Genomic DNA, 17,061 nt, shown 5'->3' with positions numbered 1-17,061 from the left:
GCATCAAACTCCTCTTTTGCAGGGTGTGAGACAATTGTCCTGTTTTGTCCTGGGCTGCTGAGCTTGTCAGCTGTGCAGAGCTTTTCATGAATTCAACAGTGTGTTTGGCCCAAGATGCAGCCCAGAAAGTGTCAGAAAGTCCATTCACACACCCAAAAGTGGCTACAATATCAAATCATTTGATATTATACAATACAATTGAATAAACGCTGTAAGTACTTTGCATTTAAGTTATTTTTAATCCCAAAGCTTCTCCCTCTCTTTCTCGCTCTCTCACTCACTCTCTCTAACATGCATACACACAAACACTAATATGAAGCCCAGAAGGAGAATCGGATGACACCGAGGAACAGTGGGAGGGACCGGATTACCATAGAAACAGATCAGACAGTCCACAGAAGCAGTAGAAAGTATTTCTACTGTCAAGGTCAGCAGCCAACCCTCCGTCCGTACCCTTTCACCACTTCAGGTGGTGTTTGTCTCATTTGAAGGAAAAAGAAAAACAGGGAAGCTTTTGTGTAATTTCTCTGACCTATAGCTGCTCTCATCACCGGCTTCGGTGTTCTTCAGACATGACTCACCAGCAGCCATATGGACTAAAATCCTTCTTTGCACAGGAAAGCTCTCCGTCCAGTAGCAGATTGCAGTGATGCAGGTATTTATGAGGTTGGTGCGGTTCCCTTTACACAAGTGTTTAGCTCTTAATGTCTCTGTTGACATTATTGTAGTTATTTTTAGTTATGATCAAATACAATTTGAAAATTTAACAAGTTTTTTTTCTTCTGTGGTTAAGACTCAATACATTCAGGATGAGACTAAATGCAAAGATTCCACATCAGGTAGCTCTGTTCAAATGTTTCAATTGATCTGTGCCGAGTTTAGGATAAAAGATTAGTGTAAATTAAAAACTGACACACGTCTTTGGGTCACTCTTAGTAGAAACTGACTGAAATCCTGGATTTAAGAGTTTAGAATTTGGATTTTGGTCATTGTCAGTTCTGATCCAGTGTCACCATCTTTATTAAAATAAATACAGCTGTTTATATCATTAAGAGGGGCTGATATAGGAAAGTAATGATAAATGTTTGACCTTGAATTGTGGGTTTAAGGGGGAAAATGATATTTAGTAAAACTCTTTCCATTTAAGTTAGAGTTTTTAATTTTCACATTGCCGGTTTTAGAATCAGTTTTGGTTGATATTTGAACTCCAGGAGGTTCAAATATGTGATGACATAAGATGGATGACTTAGGGAACATAAACACACAATAATGTTCAACATGTGGGTTGATATTCTTGTTGAGTCTTAATGTTGCCAGAGCTTTTATGAACAAAAAAAACAAAAAATGATGCTAGCATAAACTGCTGTAAAGACCTGGGGTACATGAAGACACCAAGGGGAAGTGTGGTTACTTATTGCCGAGTTAATGGGGTGAGAAGAACTGAATCAGCAGCGTACCCTTGTACACAGGAAGACAAACAAGCGCTACGAATCAGCAGCAGACACCTGAAAGCCAAACAGATTGTGCAAGGCTACGGTCAGTGGTCAGAGACAGAGGAAGTGCACTTCATCTCATATGTGCTTATGAAAGAAATGTAGAATCTCATAATTGTCTTAACTGCAAAATTAGACCAATAACTCCTCATTCAAATGTGCATTATACTGATTTGGAAACAGCTGCCCCAGCAGCCATTGGAACTCTGAACTAATTAGGATATTAAGAAACTAAAATGACCTGATGAAGCCGGTAGGAATTTGAGATTTGAGGTTTCTGCTTGAAATGCATAAAAAGTGTTTGTCTCTAGGTAAGAAAAATTGATAATTGAATACTTAGCAATTATTATTTTTATTGTTCTCTTTCGTCCCATTTTTTAAAGATTTACTCATTAATTTGTGCTTATTGTGTCCAATTGTTTGTTTTTGTTTTTAGGTTGACCTCCTCATCTGAAATCATGGACTGTTCTTAATTGCCTCTGACTGTTATAGTACAAAAATGACAGACAAAGCACAAACCAACATGCATGTTTCAGCCTTGTTCAGGAGCTCCTTCACATGAAAACCACCTTCCTGCCAACAATGTCATCTGGAGGTGACCCTCCTCATGTCGGCGTCACCATACTCCAAGAGTTTGCTGGCACCTTCTCGCCTCCTCCCTCCGGCACCCACCAGCCTCCTTCTTGCAGCATAGATGAGTCCTACAAGTACATCTTCCTCCCCATCTGCTACTCGTTCACGTTCATCTTCAGCATCTCTTTGAACTCTGTCATCCTCTACCGCTCTGTCTGTCGAACTAAGCGCTGGAACGCTTCGCTGATCTACATGGTCAACCTGGCCACTACAGACTTCATGTACGGTTTGTCCTTGCCCTTCCTTGTGGCAAGCTACATAATGCGTGACTGCTGGGTGTTTGGGGACTTCATGTGCCGCCTTGTGCGCTTTCTTTTCTATTTCAACCTCTACTGCTCCATCTTCTTCCTCACGTGCATCTCCGTGCACAGATACCTCGGCATCTGTCACCCAATGAGAGTCATCACCCTGGAGACCAAAAAGGCTGTAAAGTGCACCTGCGTCGTGGTGTGGATTGTGGTATTTGCATTGACTTGCCCAATTTTTCGGTTTGCCCAGACTGGTTACGTGTCAAGAATTACGCAGATTAACGACAGCTCCAGGAGCCTGGACAATCAAAGCCATGAGGCATTAATGGTGAGCGATAATGTCAGCTATTTCAACTTAGGAAGAGTTGTTGAGGAGTACCAAAACTGTTGGGACGACGCCATCGATAAAGAGTTCCCCGACTACATTCCCTATGGCATCACACTCCATTTGCTGGGCTTTTTTGTGCCCTTCTCAATAATCGCCTGGTGTTACTCTCACGTCGTCCTGACCATATTCCGAACTCTGCATTCTCAGCCTTCCTCCTATAGAATTCCGAGGGGAAAAAGGTGCGACAGGACTGACAGAAGAGGAAGGAAAGGGAACAATGACGGGCTAGCACCACTAAGAAGGGATGAGGGGACCTCCATTTTCCTTGGTGCTCACTCCCCTTACGCCAGTCGAAGACGCAAATCCATCAAAACGATCATCACCATCACCCTTCTCTTTGCCCTCTGCTTTTTTCCCTTTCATGTCACTCGAACCATTTTCCTCCTGCTCAAAGTGGCCAAGGGAGTCCCCTGTCACACAATGACCACGGTCTCCATGTGCTACAAGATCACACGGCCTTTAGCGTCATTCAACGCGTGGCTCAACGCTCTGCTTTACTTCCTGACTAAAGACAAGGGAGGAACCCAGTGCTGTCCGCCAGTAAACACCAACGTGCAGCAGCACCACGGGCTTTTGTTGCCTCTGAAAATGATGGGGAAAGTTGAGGATGTGGAGAGAGGAAGAATATACATAGCTGAATGACAAGTCCCTGCAGAATCTAAAGTAATACATACTCTTAGATCACTGTCTTTAAACATTTTACTATTAAATCAGGCCAAAGGTCATGATAATTTGACCCTATAATAAATTGTAATTATAAATATATCCCATTATAAATCTAATTATAATAAAATATTCAAACAATTTAGCATGAGGTGAAAAATGTAGCTTTTTCTACTTGCTCAGGTGTGAGTTTACTGTTGTTAACAAAAAGATGCAAAAAAGTTGTGAATACCTTTTAATAGAGGCTTTCTGGATAGCTAGCTAACAAATCTAAAACAAGAGACACTGCATGGTAAACTCTTAAAAAGCTGCATTTCAACTTACTTTTACCTTCTTGAACTTCTTTGCCAGGACCATTGTTGGAAATTGTCATTGTTTTATCTTGTTGTGCATGTATTCCAGCTATGTGTTAGCATTAGTATTGATTGATTATTTAATTGAAGGATATCAGTTGATCCAGCCCAGAATGTATCTATCCATTGCATAGGCATGTGTTGGCTGTCGAGGTGCCTTATCAGTGTAAATGAAACACTGTATAACTGTATTTTCAACTGTTTATGAATGAAATTTATGAATGAAAGTAGTGTCCTAAAATCTTTCACCCAACTTGCTGCTTCAGAAGATGATTTATGCCTGACCCCTCCCAAATTGACCTTATTCGCGTATATTATTTTGAAACAACATATTTTTGCTGTTAGGACTCTGCAAAAAGAGGTACATTTTTTCTTCAGGTTTGGATCATGAACCATGTTCTATAATGTCACCCATGTGAATTGTGATGCCACACAAACAAACAGAAGGTATTATCGCTGCATTAATGTATTCTAGGATGTAATGTTAGAATATAGTGTTAGAATGTCCGATGAATTATTTATTTATACATCTAGTCTAGAAAAAACACACACACACACTACTAGTAGTAGACTGGATTGCATATAGAATAAAATGTTTGATTACTTAATTTATTATTTGCTTTCACCTTTCTTTAGTAGCTTCTGAGCTAATGCTATTATATTTCTGAATTACAACGTGACACCAAAAAGAAACATTGAGACACGAAAAGATGGGAGACTGTTCAAAAATACTTTTTTCTCTTTCATTGTGGCGTGTTGAGGGAAGATTAAGAGAAATCGTGTGCGTTTTCTGTTTTTCTGCAAAATGCTCATAGCAAAATGTAAAAACACCCACACACACGCACGCACACAAACACACACGCACACACAAACACACACACCTCTAGGGGGAGACACTGTCCTCATATTTCTCAGAGCAATTCGAAATTCAAAATCCAACCGCCTCGCTCAATTTCCCGTCCTGCACCGCGGCCGAGCAAAGTCTCAGACAGTTATAATTAAAAGTAAAAAAATAAATAAAAATCAGCGAAGCAATATAAATAATAAGTAACGGCGGAAACGGATTGCACTGGTCAGAAGACACGTTTTGATAACGGACAAGTGCCGTCAAAAGTTCGATTTCCTTTTTTTTTTTTTTGTTTTTTTTTTTGCGCGTCGACTCCGTGAGGAGCGGAGGAGCTCGGCGCTTGGCGCCACTTTCAAATTCTCCACTGACGCAGAATGAGAGCCTGGCTGAAAATGCATTTAGACACCACTTTTTACATTTACCATTTATACTGTAAATATGGATTGTACAATTTCTCTTTCGGACGTTTTCTCTATGCAAGGTAAGACGAAACCTACAAATAAATATGGTTATTTTTCGGTTTCTTTTTTTTCCCAGAGGGACACTATGTACATGTTGTCATAGAAATGTTTGTGTAATATGGGGAAAAGAGAATTTTGCATCTGATGTGTAACTTCAGTATTACAAAGGAAAATCGCCAGAATTTTCTGCAACTTTCTTACGCGGTGACGGCGATCCACTTAATAATGATACAACCCAGCAGCTACGCCTAACATGAGATCTTGTAAAATATATATACATATATTGCTCACAAAAGATTTTTAAAAGATAATAGAGAGGTTAGGGAGGACACTCCCCCAGACACAGCCCCCTCCCCGTATACCACAGCCTACTCAGCTCTACCTCGCCTAAACATGCGAAAGAAAACGCCGCAAATATTTAAAAAATACGATTTCCGTCTTAGAAAATCGAATCTTAATCACCTTTACGGATTTTGATCGACTTACTGATTCGTAGTCGAAATCCAGAGAAGCCTCGGCTTCGCCCTCGGCTCATTTCTGGACCCCCGGGACACCAACTAATTATCACTTAACAACCTGCTGACAGTGTCGATATAAAACAATAAACGTGTTGAATTGGCCTTTTGGCTCTCGCCGGGTTATATATTTTGGCATTTTAGGTGATCGTCGGTCGGATTTGGCTCCGTGCCAATGTTGAAACGAAATTTAAAACAAAACAATACGGGCCCTACGAAGAAAATATTTACAAACAGCAAAGAAGTGTTCGTTTAAGCAGGCGAATTAGGAGTTAATTACGTGTAATAATCCACCAGCCTGTTTGTTTTTTCTTATTTGAAAATATCAGTATAGGAGCTGGTCACCGTATAGGTAAAATGCAGATGAATTTCGAAGCAAATGCTCACATTAAAGCAAATTACATCTTTTCTTCTGTTCGCTATTGGTTGATTTCTGTTCTCAAGAAAAGAACTGAAAGTGGCACAAAGGCAACATTGTAGACAAGATGAATTTAAGACCCCCCCAAATTTATAAAAAATAAATAAATCTGTTGCTATAGCAGTCATGAAAATGATTTAAGGTTTATTCACAAATCTGTTAGAGTCCATAATATGATTCAAAATATTTTAAGAGAGACTCAGACAATCATAACTCATTTACTCTGAAGAACTGTCTCATCTCATAATTCCAATCTGTTATCATATCTAATTTGCCCTTAAAATAATAAATCAATAATTCTATTTTTACATAAATGACTACTTTATCTTTCATTACTTTAAAGAATATGTAAAATGCCTAAAAAAAACTTTTACTCTTCTAATATTGCCATATTTTGCTCAACACGTTCCTTAAACAATCACTAACTAACACTAACCCCGAAGTGTGTCTGAAAATTCTGCCCACAGTTGTAACAAAAGCTAAAGCTATCTTATTTTTCAGAATGCCGTCCAGCAGAAATGAAAGAACAAACAACAATCATGTTTAAAAAGTGACATAACCCGCTTTGACATCAACAGTGTTAATAAGTAGTAGTTGTGTAGTCTTAGGCTGTGTTTAGAGGCCTAATAAGGGTGTCTTATGGTTAAATACCAGTTAAAATCAACTAAATAAGATCATACGTTGTGGCCTGTCGTTGTGCGGCTTGTACATGAAACAACACTAAAGATACAGTTGTCGGGTGTCTTTTGCTGGTGGTTCTTGATATTCCAAGCAGAGTCGAAGCAGAACATTGTTTTTTTTTTCTCTTTTCTCTTTTCTTTTTTTGATGTGCACATTAAATGAAGGGGGTGGACCCTGGGCAGGGCCTTGTGGTCTTCTTGGTAAAGTAGTGTAGATTGAGAGCAGCACTTTCAGCAGACTGGGGGCCGTCCTCACGGCTCATCATCAAATAACTGGAAATCTACAAGAGCAAATACAGCACCCGGCTGTCATGAGACTTAAGATCATACATGTAGCTGAATGACACGCGCCCTACAGATACCCCCTCTGCTTCATGCTTCATGCTCCTGCAGGGAGGGGGTTAAAGCTGATTCCCACTTTCATCCCGCTTTTGCTCTTGTCTCAGAGTTTTTTTTCCGTATTTTGCACCTTCGACATTGCTCGGGAGCGCAGAGCGCTTCCTCTCTGCACCACACTTTCTCCATTCTCTCTCCTCCCTCTCTGTGAGCCAGGCGAGCAGCTTGGCAGGCGTACAGCTCAGCACCGAGCGCAGCGCGGCGGCCCCTCACCACTCACAAATTAATTTTTTACTCGGGGACGCCAGTTCCGGCGGCCCCCAGATTCCACACCAGCACCTCACACACCCGCCAGGGCCAGCCGAATTTTTTGCAGATTTTTTGGCCGCCCCGAAAATGTCGATTTGTATTGTAGAAAGTGAGGGTCAGGGAAAAAGGCTGCAGCCCTGTAGGTTTTTGTGCCTGCGAGCCTCCTGGCTGTGGCAGTGTTTGCAGCCGAGGCTCCAGCGAGGCAGCAGCCACCACTGAGGACGGCTGGGGAGCACTCACATAACTCAGAGGTAAAGCAGTCAAGGATGATGGGGTACACTCAGGCTTTTTTAGAGGCACCATTTTTGAGACCCCCCCCCCACCGACCACCACTTTCCTCCCCCACCCCGACTACCCCCCCCCTTCTCATAGGGACAGAAGCAGGAGCAACCAGAGTGCCATAGAGGCCTTTTTTTTATTATATATTTTTTATGTACATGTGTGTTTTCGAGCTTGTGTGTTTTCCTGCCTCGCCTCTGTACAAATTTGAAAAGCTGTTGTCATTTCGTTTTCTGTTTTTTTTTTTTGGGGGGGGGGGGGTTGTATTTTTGTCAAATTCTGACAGCATCCACACGAACTAAGACGTTATCACCACCGCTTAGGTTCTCGGTTAGTGGTTAGGATAAGTTAATACACCCCCCTCCTCACCCTTCTGGTTTTCTGATCCCAGCAACAGACGGTAAGTCAAGCTTTTCTTTTTTTGGGCTTTTTTCCTCCTGAAGTTTTTCACATGGCCTCAGTTTCTGTGAATGGAGACAGAGCAGGAGGCCGTAGAGCTTCGTGCTTCTCTCTCTCTCTCCCTCTCTCTCTCTTTTTCTTTCCCTCCAACTGTGCTTTTTTTCCACCCTCTCCCCTTCCTGTGGGTCCTTCTCTGTTTCATGTTTTTTTCCCCTCTCTCTAAATGTGTCTTTCAGCGTCTGATGCAACTGTAACGATTTCTCCTCCCTTTATTTAGTTATTTATGATTATTATATTTTTTTTCCCCGATCAGCTGTAGCTCCAGTGGTTTTGGTTTTCTGCGAGCAGGTCCAGAGGCGTCGGCCGGGATGCTGTGATTCCCGCCTCTGCCCCCCCCCCCCCCCCCCTCTCTCTCTGAGGTCCATTCCAGCTACTCGCAGATCAGACAGTAAAAAGAACAACACATGCTTAACGTACGCGTTGAAAATTCATCACCAATAATTATTAGGCTGAACCGGAAACCAGATCACATCTAACTTTGGATGGGTTTAGACCACATGTGCTGAATATGTTTACATTATTGGAATCCTGAAACTTTTAACTGAAATCTGATGGTAGTCACTTTGTTGAAGTTCTCTTTAAAGACGTAATAATGTTGAATTAATTACATGTTACTTTAATACATAATTAACGGAATTTTTAAGCATTGTTCAGTCAGTTATCTATATAGTAAACATACATATACACCCTGCAATAATCACTCTAATGTAATCAGATCTATTGTGTAAAATATGCACTAAATATGAACTTTAATAATATTACAGAATATTATGAATCTGATCCTTGGAGCATGACCTGTTTGGAGCTTTCTTTTTATTTACAGGATTCATGTAAAGATTGTTTGCTCGTTATTCTTGATCGTGTCCTCTGAGCCACATCAGCAGCACATGACCCCTCCCCTTAACTCCGTCTCTCCTCACCAGGGTTCTCGTGTGTGAAAATGCTGCTCAGCTGATCCCACCTCGCCTTTATCGAACATAAAACTCATTTGTAAACCCCTATTTTGGGCTTTTCTTTAGCATTTTTTGAAAATGCCCACTGATGGCTTTTTTCCCCCCCACGTGTGACCACAGCAAATGTAGAGAAATGACCAACTTTCCAGTGTGGTAAAAATGTGTTTTTAAAATTACAAAAATAAATCCTGTAAAAATTGTATCCTATTAGAATTTATTAGAGCAGCTGAACTCTGTCTCTGTTCATGCCTCACCTCCATTTCCTTCCTCTTCCTCCATTTTGTCAGCTTGAGTTTTACTCATGACACACTCATACACAAAATGATCCAAACCCAAATGCGTCATCTTCAACACAAGATGTTTATCTTCTTAATTTTTCCCAATGAGCTGCCATTTCTTTGGTGATAAGCTTATTTCCAGATGCTTTTATATGAATGAGACCTGTTTCAGGTATAAGCTATAGAGTTTTTTTTCTTTATGAGATGACAAATGAATTAACTTATATGTCCCAGTGTCCAATTGAGGTGTTTTTCATCCAGATCTGACAGCACCTGTGCTACCGGGTCGTAAACATGCGACCATGTGCATCCGGGGTCCACTCTAGCAGCACATCATGTTTTGCAGATTTGTACAGAATCACTCCAAATCATAATGTGCTGCCACTGTGAGCCCTGGGAGTCCTCACAACGTCACACGTGCATGTCGTGCACTCTTATCTGCCTCCTTAAACAATCTTCTGCCTGTTTGTCTATCAGTGTGTTAGCACAGAGTGACTCCAATGATACTGTTCTGGCATTTATTTCACCCATAACAAGCAAGAATTAAACATGTTGCTGCTATAAATCCACAAAACGAAAACATTTAAACCAAGCCAAGATATAAAATGATTGTCAGATGTCATAAGTAACATCAATGGCAAAGGTCTTGATTTTTACAGAATTTTTATTAACCACATTTGGCTTTATTTAAGTCGCCACGGTTAAGCAGCATTTAAAATGTTCAATAACTAATTCACCTCAAGTATTTAGGTATTTTATAGATAATGATCTGAATAAAAGTTAGCTAGCTGAATTTTTACATATTTTATCTTTGGAGGCAACAATATTTAATTTCTGACCAGAGTGAATTAAACCTACTTTAATATGGTTTATATCCACATCTGGTGTAATAATTACTCATTTCTTAGCATAACATGAATCTCAAATGCACATTTTTAATATGTATGTATAAGTTGTTTTGTGTGTCAGATGTTGACTGCCAATATTGGATTTTGATCATTTCACAGTAGTGAATAGTTAAGAAACTTCAGAAAATACGCAAGTGAAGTGCACATTTGTTGAAGGCAGTGTGATGGACCGTAGCAGCACATCATTACTGGTATCTGTCCTCTGGGTTGCCAGTGTGATCTGTGCTGCTCCCGTCACTCACACAGATGCACACAGGCTGTTTTAGACACCACTGTGCAAATGAGTAGATTATGATTTCCTGTATTCTTATACATTTAGTTTTCTACATTTTCATCCAACAGGTATGTACTTTAAATTCAGGTGTAATAATAAAATCACTGAAAACCTTTGGTGTTTTATGTCTTGTGAAGTGTAGATGGATCTAACAGGTTTGGCTTGAGGCAAGAAAACAAAAAATAAAGAGGGAAAAAAAATAAAATATATTAATAAATAATAAAGTGAAGTGGATTAAAAATAGAATGCCAATCCCAAATGTGTGGATTTGTTTTTTTCTACAAACATCACAAAGGTTCAGTACACAAATCAGTTTTATTACAGTGTGACATGATTTACTGGTACTCTTCTTTAGAAAGTACAAAAAAATAACACAAGAACATTCAAATATCAGATCTACAAACTTACATGTTTTAATATTTACTCATAAAGACAATGTAGTCTTCAGTGGTATAGATACATTTATACAAAAATATGATACAATGCCAGTGCTGACTGGTAAATATGTCGTATTAACCAAATATGTCACACTAGTCACTACAACTGTAGTTATTAGTTTGTATAGACATTTTATAAGGGCATAAACATCACAATATAGCACTTCAACATCCATATTCTGTGTAATTTGTATGGATTACTGATCTGTGTTCCCATAAAACAAACACATCGTTCCACTGATGCATCAGTTTTAAAATGTCTACTTCCTAATATAAACAAGACCTTTTAGGTTGCCTACAGTCCTATTTCCATCATTTATCAAATGTAAAAACAGAACATGAACATGAAATTATTCAGACCGAAAAAAATGCCCTTTTATTACGAGGAGGCAAATACAGCAATACAGATGTGTGCGATCTCTGCAGATGCACTTCTCTGCTGCCACTAACATGGTGCAAAAGCTATCTTAGGAAAGACAAAACAAACGTAATCACGGTGTCAGTGGACGGCCGGCTTACGCCAAATCTGTACCACCAAAATCAACAGACCCCTGTTTTTTTGTTAAGGCCTACAATTAGGTACTTTAAACCATGTTTAGACCCAAAATATCAAGCTGCAAAAGTAGTAAGAACTGGGTTAGCTTGGTATTTACTAAATTACCCACAGGCCAATGCAGTCTGGGGGAAGGAAGAGGCAAAGTAAAACAATGTCAATTTAACTGTCTATACACTGGTGAGATCAGAAACGAATGCATTAAATGAGGTTGTCATGCCAACACAACAAACTAGTGTCAAAATGTTCTTTTTTAAGAGTCACATCCCATACATTGATCATTTATTCGTGTTAACGAGACAGCAGAGGCAGTTCGCTGGGATTCATGATGAGGCTGGAGTCCAGGTTCAGGTTATCTGTGAGGACATGACAAACACGACACGACCTTTAACCTGTGGGGATGAGCTGCTGCTGAAGCAGGCTAAACAGTCCCGGAAGTGATCTTTCTAAACCACAACATATGTAACCTAATGTAAACATAAGGTCAATGTTTCAATGGGTCATGGTGACCCTTCTATACATATACCAGCACTTCTGCAATTACATTTAACTTTATTATACAGCAGCATTTGTTATAATCAAAATTGTCTCTAGGTGTTTTACAGAGACCCCGAGCCTGTAGGGCTCATGATGTTTCTGCGTGGCCTATTGGTAGATCCGAATGAGCAAAGAGGGGCAACATTTATTACTTATACATTTATATTCAGTCACTATCGATTCAGTTAGAAAACAGTTAGCAAACACAACACCACATTAATAAGAAATAAGAGTAACACACAAGGTTTTCCATTTAGCTCAACTGGGCCTATAGGCTATATGACCAGGAGTCTTTGTCTACTTTAAATGGATAGTGAACAAATTTCGATCACTTTGGCCAAAACAAAAAAGTTGCGACACAATAAGAAGTAAAGTCAGAGAAGCGACAACCAGTAATTATGTAGTTTGGGGAACCCCGGGTCTGTGTAGGGTCTGTGGTCCCTCTCTGCATAACTACAATTCTCAGCAGTTTGTAGATGGTTTGTAGATGAGGACGCAAACCCTCCATAAGCTACACAGGAGGATTATAAGCCAGGCTTGACCCAAACATGTAATAGTGACAGGACAAACCCCACTTTGAACAGGAAGAAACCTTGAGCAGGACCGATCTCAAGTGTTTCTTTTAGTTGATATGAATTTACCTTGATCAAAGTTATTGAGGTTTTTGGAGTTGGATCCTTCACCCAGTTCGTCGATGTCCACAAGATCACTGTTGACGTCTGAGTCGTTTAGAGCACTGAGGGTAACATCTATGCAACAGACATTAAAAATAATCGCTAGTTAGAGGTCTGAATTAGAGGTACTTAATGTCAATTTTTACCCGAGATGATTAAGAACTCATTAAGCCCCTTTCACATTGACCCACGACCTGTCTGACCTGTGTACTCTCAGCATTTGAGGACAAAATGAAAAGAACGAAATCTGCATTTAGAGTTGTTTGACCAGTCAGTCTCTATCAGGATTAACGCTGGGTTTTTATTAGCTCCACTAATTTTCACATGGGCGCCAGTGGCCCTACGTTATCGAAACAGGTTGCCCAGCAACTGAGCAAAACCATTACATTTGACTTTGGCATTGTGATTTCCCCCCTTTTTTTGTCTATGCAACATTAGGAAGATTTCCAGGTGAGAGAGCTTCTTGTAATCCACGATTTGGATTTCCCATTTTCGTCTTGCTTAAATGTTCCGGGGAACTTCTTATGAGCTCACATACGTTATGACCTCGAAGGCCGATGACACCGAAAGGCCCATTTTAGTTGGTGGGAAAGAGTTCACTCCCGGGTCCATGGATCCTGTAATGCACCCGGACTTAATTGGCTCCGGCTCCCATCGGCAGCAGTGAGAACACAACAACTGGATTGGCCCTTTTCTGGTGATGACAGGATGCAACCGCCACTACGCCGCCAATATCTGCCAGCTCAGCCAAAACCTTCCTCCGTCTCCATTCAAGCAGCGTTCAATAATCGGTGAGTCTGCGTTTGGTTTGCTTTGAAAGAGAATCTGGAACATCAAATAGGGAAAAGCAGCACTAGCCTCCATGCTGCCATTCATGTTGCTTTCCTATTTACCACTCATGGTGTGAAAGGGTCTTTAATGCTTTTAAAGATACTTCAAAACACAGTAGTGTATGGTGTATGTTTTGGGGAACATGTACCCCAAAAACAAGACAAGGTGTTCGCTAATAATTCCCGTTTGGTTAATAAACTGTTGAATATGGTTGTTTTCAACAAGGAGCAACAACCATTGATGAGAATTTGAACTTTCCCAACAGAATAGTGTCAGGATGTTACATCTTTCTGACTCACCACTACTTTTCTGCTTCTTCATGGACGGCTGGTTAGATGATGAACTCTGCAGTTCGGAGGACCTAGAGACCTGGGTTGATGGCACAGTGATAGCTGGAGGGCCATGCTTCGCCACAGTGACAGCAGTTTTCTTCCCAACCTTCTTTGACCCTTCAGATGAAGCCAGAGGGGGACCATCTTCATGCAGCTTCCTCTTGGTTGCACTTTTTGGTTGATTACTAGGAGGGTGGAAACTAAACTGGCTTTAATGTTTCAATCAGGGCAAGAGCAGGATCTGAATTATAAAGAAATTAGAAATATCTCACAGATTAAGAAACTTTATTGTCTACAGGCCACCAATCATAAGCCAAAAGAACTATTTTTCCAGCAAATATAATGGATAAAATAATTAGGATTGATATTTATGAAATCAGTTTCAGTAGAAGCTTTCTCACAAGATAATAGAAGTTAATTTGCCCATGATCAAAGAAATTCTTTCATCTCAATTAAAGTCTCGTCTCGGTTTCAAAGGATGTGGAATTTCACTTTCCACAACGATCTAAGATAATGCCTTTATGTGTGTGTGTGTGTGTGTGTGTGTGTTTACCCTGCAGGACTGGAATCTGACACTGGGTGAAGTTGCATGGTCAGCTCTCCCAGCTTTGTGAAAGCGGCTCCAGCTGCGGAGAAGATCTCACCGACCTGTGGAGCACAGCTACCCTCAATAAAAGGTTTCTATGAATGAAACGGACTCATTATTATATATTCAGCCATCGTTAGCAAGCTGGTGACGAGCTGTCTAAAATAACTATGGTATGCCATCACAATTTCCACTTAATCTGGTTTAATTGATGAAATTTAAGTATGCCATCACTTTATATAGTGTTAACCAGATGCCTGTTACATGCCGTGGATTGTACACCATAGTTATTGTTTTCAATAATGGCTAGGAAATGTACATGAAGCAAGGTTCCCCTGAGTTCACCCTGGCGAAATCCCATATTCTGCTTGTACGTGTACCTACTTTAGTGGAAGCTGAGGTCATTTTCCTGATCTTTGCAGAACTGGACTGTTGAGACCAACGACGGCTTTAGAGAAGCGCGCAGGACAGTTGCGAGCAAGATGCTAACAGAGTAGCACGGTAGCATTTGGTGCTCTTGAACTAAAAATCAAACACAGGGTGGATCTCTTCTACAGCTCCAGGGAAGTCGTCAACTTCACACAGACCTATGCATAATGCAAATTAAATATTACATTTATCTAAATTACATGAGTCGCTAAGAACAAATACAACAGGATACAATTCCAACGAATGGCCAATGCTGCGTTCACGGCCTTGTCGTAATTTTCCCTCTCCTTCTAGAAACTCACAGTATATAAGGAAATGTACTTTTGGTCATCCATAAACTTTGTCATAGTTATTTCTTCATTCATTTTAAGTAGTTGTAGTACCATAAATATTACGTCTCAGAATACTGCAATTCATTAGTCAGGCTTCCCTTAGAAGGGCCAGTTTAATATAATACCATTACTTTACATCCATTTTTACAGTGCATGCCATAAAAATTTAATAAATACAATAAAATATTGAAAATGGGCAATTTTACATCTTTCATATTGGATCATGTTTTATATGTCCTGAAACGAACATGTTATTTAAAAAAATCAAAAGGTTTAGGTTTCATGAGTGGAGATGGAGACTTTTTTTATTTGGGTGTTTTTGTTTCATTTTCTCAAGCTTTCCACTTTGAGGAAGTGTACACGTCTTCACGATTAAATTTAAATGGAGACAGAAGAACAAACATAAGAGGAAACTCCTTGTCTCTGGCGTTCGACCCATTTTTCCCCTACGTTCCTGAAGACAGCATCAAGCGAACCAATGAGAGAAGAGACACGTGACTGTGACAAGTGGTCACCTGATAGTTTTGAAGCATGTTAGTGTCTATTTTAAAACTTTGATAAACTTCAGTGATTCCCGATATGAACCTGTGCCCTAACATTTTCTTTAACTTGTCACATTCATATAAACATTTTGCAATTTTTAATTTATACTGAAATTTAAATTCATTTTCTTTAAACCATCTTTACTGACATTTCGGGAACTTCCGGTATTGCGTCCAGTCACCTGATCCAAACATATGAGCGAACTTGCTGCTGAAGTTCGAATCATTGCTCCGTTATTCATTTTTTCCCGTTTTTATATAGGAAATCACAATAATGCGGGGTCTAATTTGTGGACCAAAACTTGCCGCCTGTGGATTGGTTTTGAGTATGTGGGGGGTTGTAATGTTGGTAAGTGTCAATCTAACGTCTCCTAACAAGTAGCTTCCAAAATAATGCCAAAGGTTAATAACGTGGATAGTAACTGTCTCTGAACCTTTGAATTATAACAATTTTTAATCATTTCTTTCCAAAACGTGCATGGGTTAGAGTATGTTTTAGTATATTTTAGGGTTAGAGTAGTAACCATATGACTTGACCCGCTGACTTCCGCTTTGGTTTAACTGATTTTTACATTCACATCATTGATCCTTTTGGAACTTTTTGACAGACATTGTCCTTGTTATTATGTTCTGAAACCGGCAACTTGAAGCTGATTTATTCAAATTAATTTATTTTTTTAGTAGGAATTAAAAAGTAAGAGTATGTATCTAAACTAAGTCCTTTTATTGATCAGGCTTTGTTGGGGATTTTCTTCACCACACATTCAGCAGTTCTGATTGAAGATGTTCCATTGACTGAAGATGATATCCACCAAGAGTAAGGCCTTCTTTGCCTGAAGTACTATACACATTATGTAGGATTAAGAGACAGTTCTTCCCTGTTTAAAAACCAAATCTTGGTCATGGAAGCTGAAGAAACAAGTTTTTTTTTTCAACAACATGGCTCTCTTTTCATACATATCAGCAACCTTAAACTGTCTTCCATTATTGGTGTTTCTTTAGAATTTCACCACTTTCATCATCTCTACTTATCTACCTTTTTTGGAACGTGATGCTACTTTTTCTTTTCTTAGTTCAAACCCTCCTCATAGAATCTACGGCCTGTACAACAGCATCGGCTATAACTGCTTCATAGCGGCTGGTATCTACGTCCTGGTCGGCCTCTTCTCCTTCTGTCAGATGAAGCTGAACAAACGCAAGGTGGGCAAAGAATCAGGCCTTTGTTTTGTTGACTGTTAAAAAAAAGACGTGACAACATTAACAGACAAGGATTAATTAAGATCAAATGTTGCAAGGCTATCTCATTCAAAAAT

General features: G+C 39.8%; 3 protein-coding genes and 1 long non-coding RNA gene across 7 annotated transcripts in view; 3 read left to right on the top strand and 1 right to left on the bottom strand.

The window, feature by feature from the left end:
* The first annotated feature begins 330 nt into the window (after positions 1 to 330).
* On the top strand, positions 331 to 4,031 carry si:dkey-6n21.13 (P2Y purinoceptor 3). 3 transcript variants are annotated; one of them, XM_057028163.1, is made up of 3 exons: positions 331 to 666; positions 1,930 to 2,702; positions 2,910 to 4,031. In XM_057028163.1, the coding sequence occupies exons 2-3, from the start codon at positions 2,052 to 2,054 to the stop codon at positions 3,402 to 3,404; spliced, it is 1,146 nt and encodes a 381-aa protein (XP_056884143.1). In that variant the 5' UTR covers positions 331 to 666; positions 1,930 to 2,051; the 3' UTR covers positions 3,405 to 4,031. The 3 variants fall into 3 exon arrangements, with proteins under 3 accessions (XP_056884143.1, XP_056884142.1, XP_056884141.1); XM_057028162.1 differs by having other exon boundaries at positions 334 to 655; positions 1,930 to 4,031; XM_057028161.1 differs by having other exon boundaries at positions 334 to 666; positions 1,930 to 4,031.
* Positions 4,032 to 4,997: 966 nt separating this feature from the next.
* Positions 4,998 to 10,754, top strand: LOC130522957 (uncharacterized). Its single transcript, XR_008949744.1, has 2 exons — positions 4,998 to 5,106; positions 9,006 to 10,754. It is a non-coding gene; the product is annotated as an uncharacterized LOC130522957 (long non-coding RNA).
* Positions 10,755 to 10,791: 37 nt separating this feature from the next.
* On the bottom strand, positions 10,792 to 15,162 carry LOC130522954 (chromatin complexes subunit BAP18-like). Of its 2 annotated transcripts, none has more exons than XM_057027869.1 (5): positions 14,830 to 15,162; positions 14,413 to 14,507; positions 13,827 to 14,059; positions 12,664 to 12,771; positions 10,792 to 11,841 (listed from the first exon to the last, which is right to left on the bottom strand). In XM_057027869.1, the coding sequence occupies exons 1-5, from the start codon at positions 14,848 to 14,850 to the stop codon at positions 11,777 to 11,779; spliced, it is 522 nt and encodes a 173-aa protein (XP_056883849.1). In that variant the 5' UTR covers positions 14,851 to 15,162; the 3' UTR covers positions 10,792 to 11,776. The 2 variants fall into 2 exon arrangements, with proteins under 2 accessions (XP_056883849.1, XP_056883850.1); XM_057027870.1 differs by having other exon boundaries at positions 13,827 to 14,044.
* Positions 15,163 to 15,887: 725 nt separating this feature from the next.
* rnaseka (ribonuclease, RNase K a) overlaps positions 15,888 to 17,061 on the top strand; it is a 2,048-nt gene continuing 874 nt past the window's right edge. Inside the window, exons 1-3 of the mRNA XM_057027873.1 lie at positions 15,888 to 16,097; positions 16,483 to 16,565; positions 16,822 to 16,948. Coding sequence (XP_056883853.1) covers positions 16,023 to 16,097; positions 16,483 to 16,565; positions 16,822 to 16,948 — 285 coding nt within the window. The 5' untranslated portion in view covers positions 15,888 to 16,022. The remainder of the gene's footprint in view (positions 16,098 to 16,482; positions 16,566 to 16,821; positions 16,949 to 17,061) is intronic.

The sequence above is a fragment of the Takifugu flavidus genome, chromosome 3, assembly GCF_003711565.1.
Source record: "Takifugu flavidus isolate HTHZ2018 chromosome 3, ASM371156v2, whole genome shotgun sequence".
In the NCBI taxonomy this organism is placed as follows: Eukaryota; Metazoa; Chordata; class Actinopteri; order Tetraodontiformes; family Tetraodontidae; genus Takifugu; species Takifugu flavidus.
The sequence above is the reverse complement of the archived record's forward strand: the minus strand, read 5'-3'. Positions and strand labels throughout refer to the sequence as shown.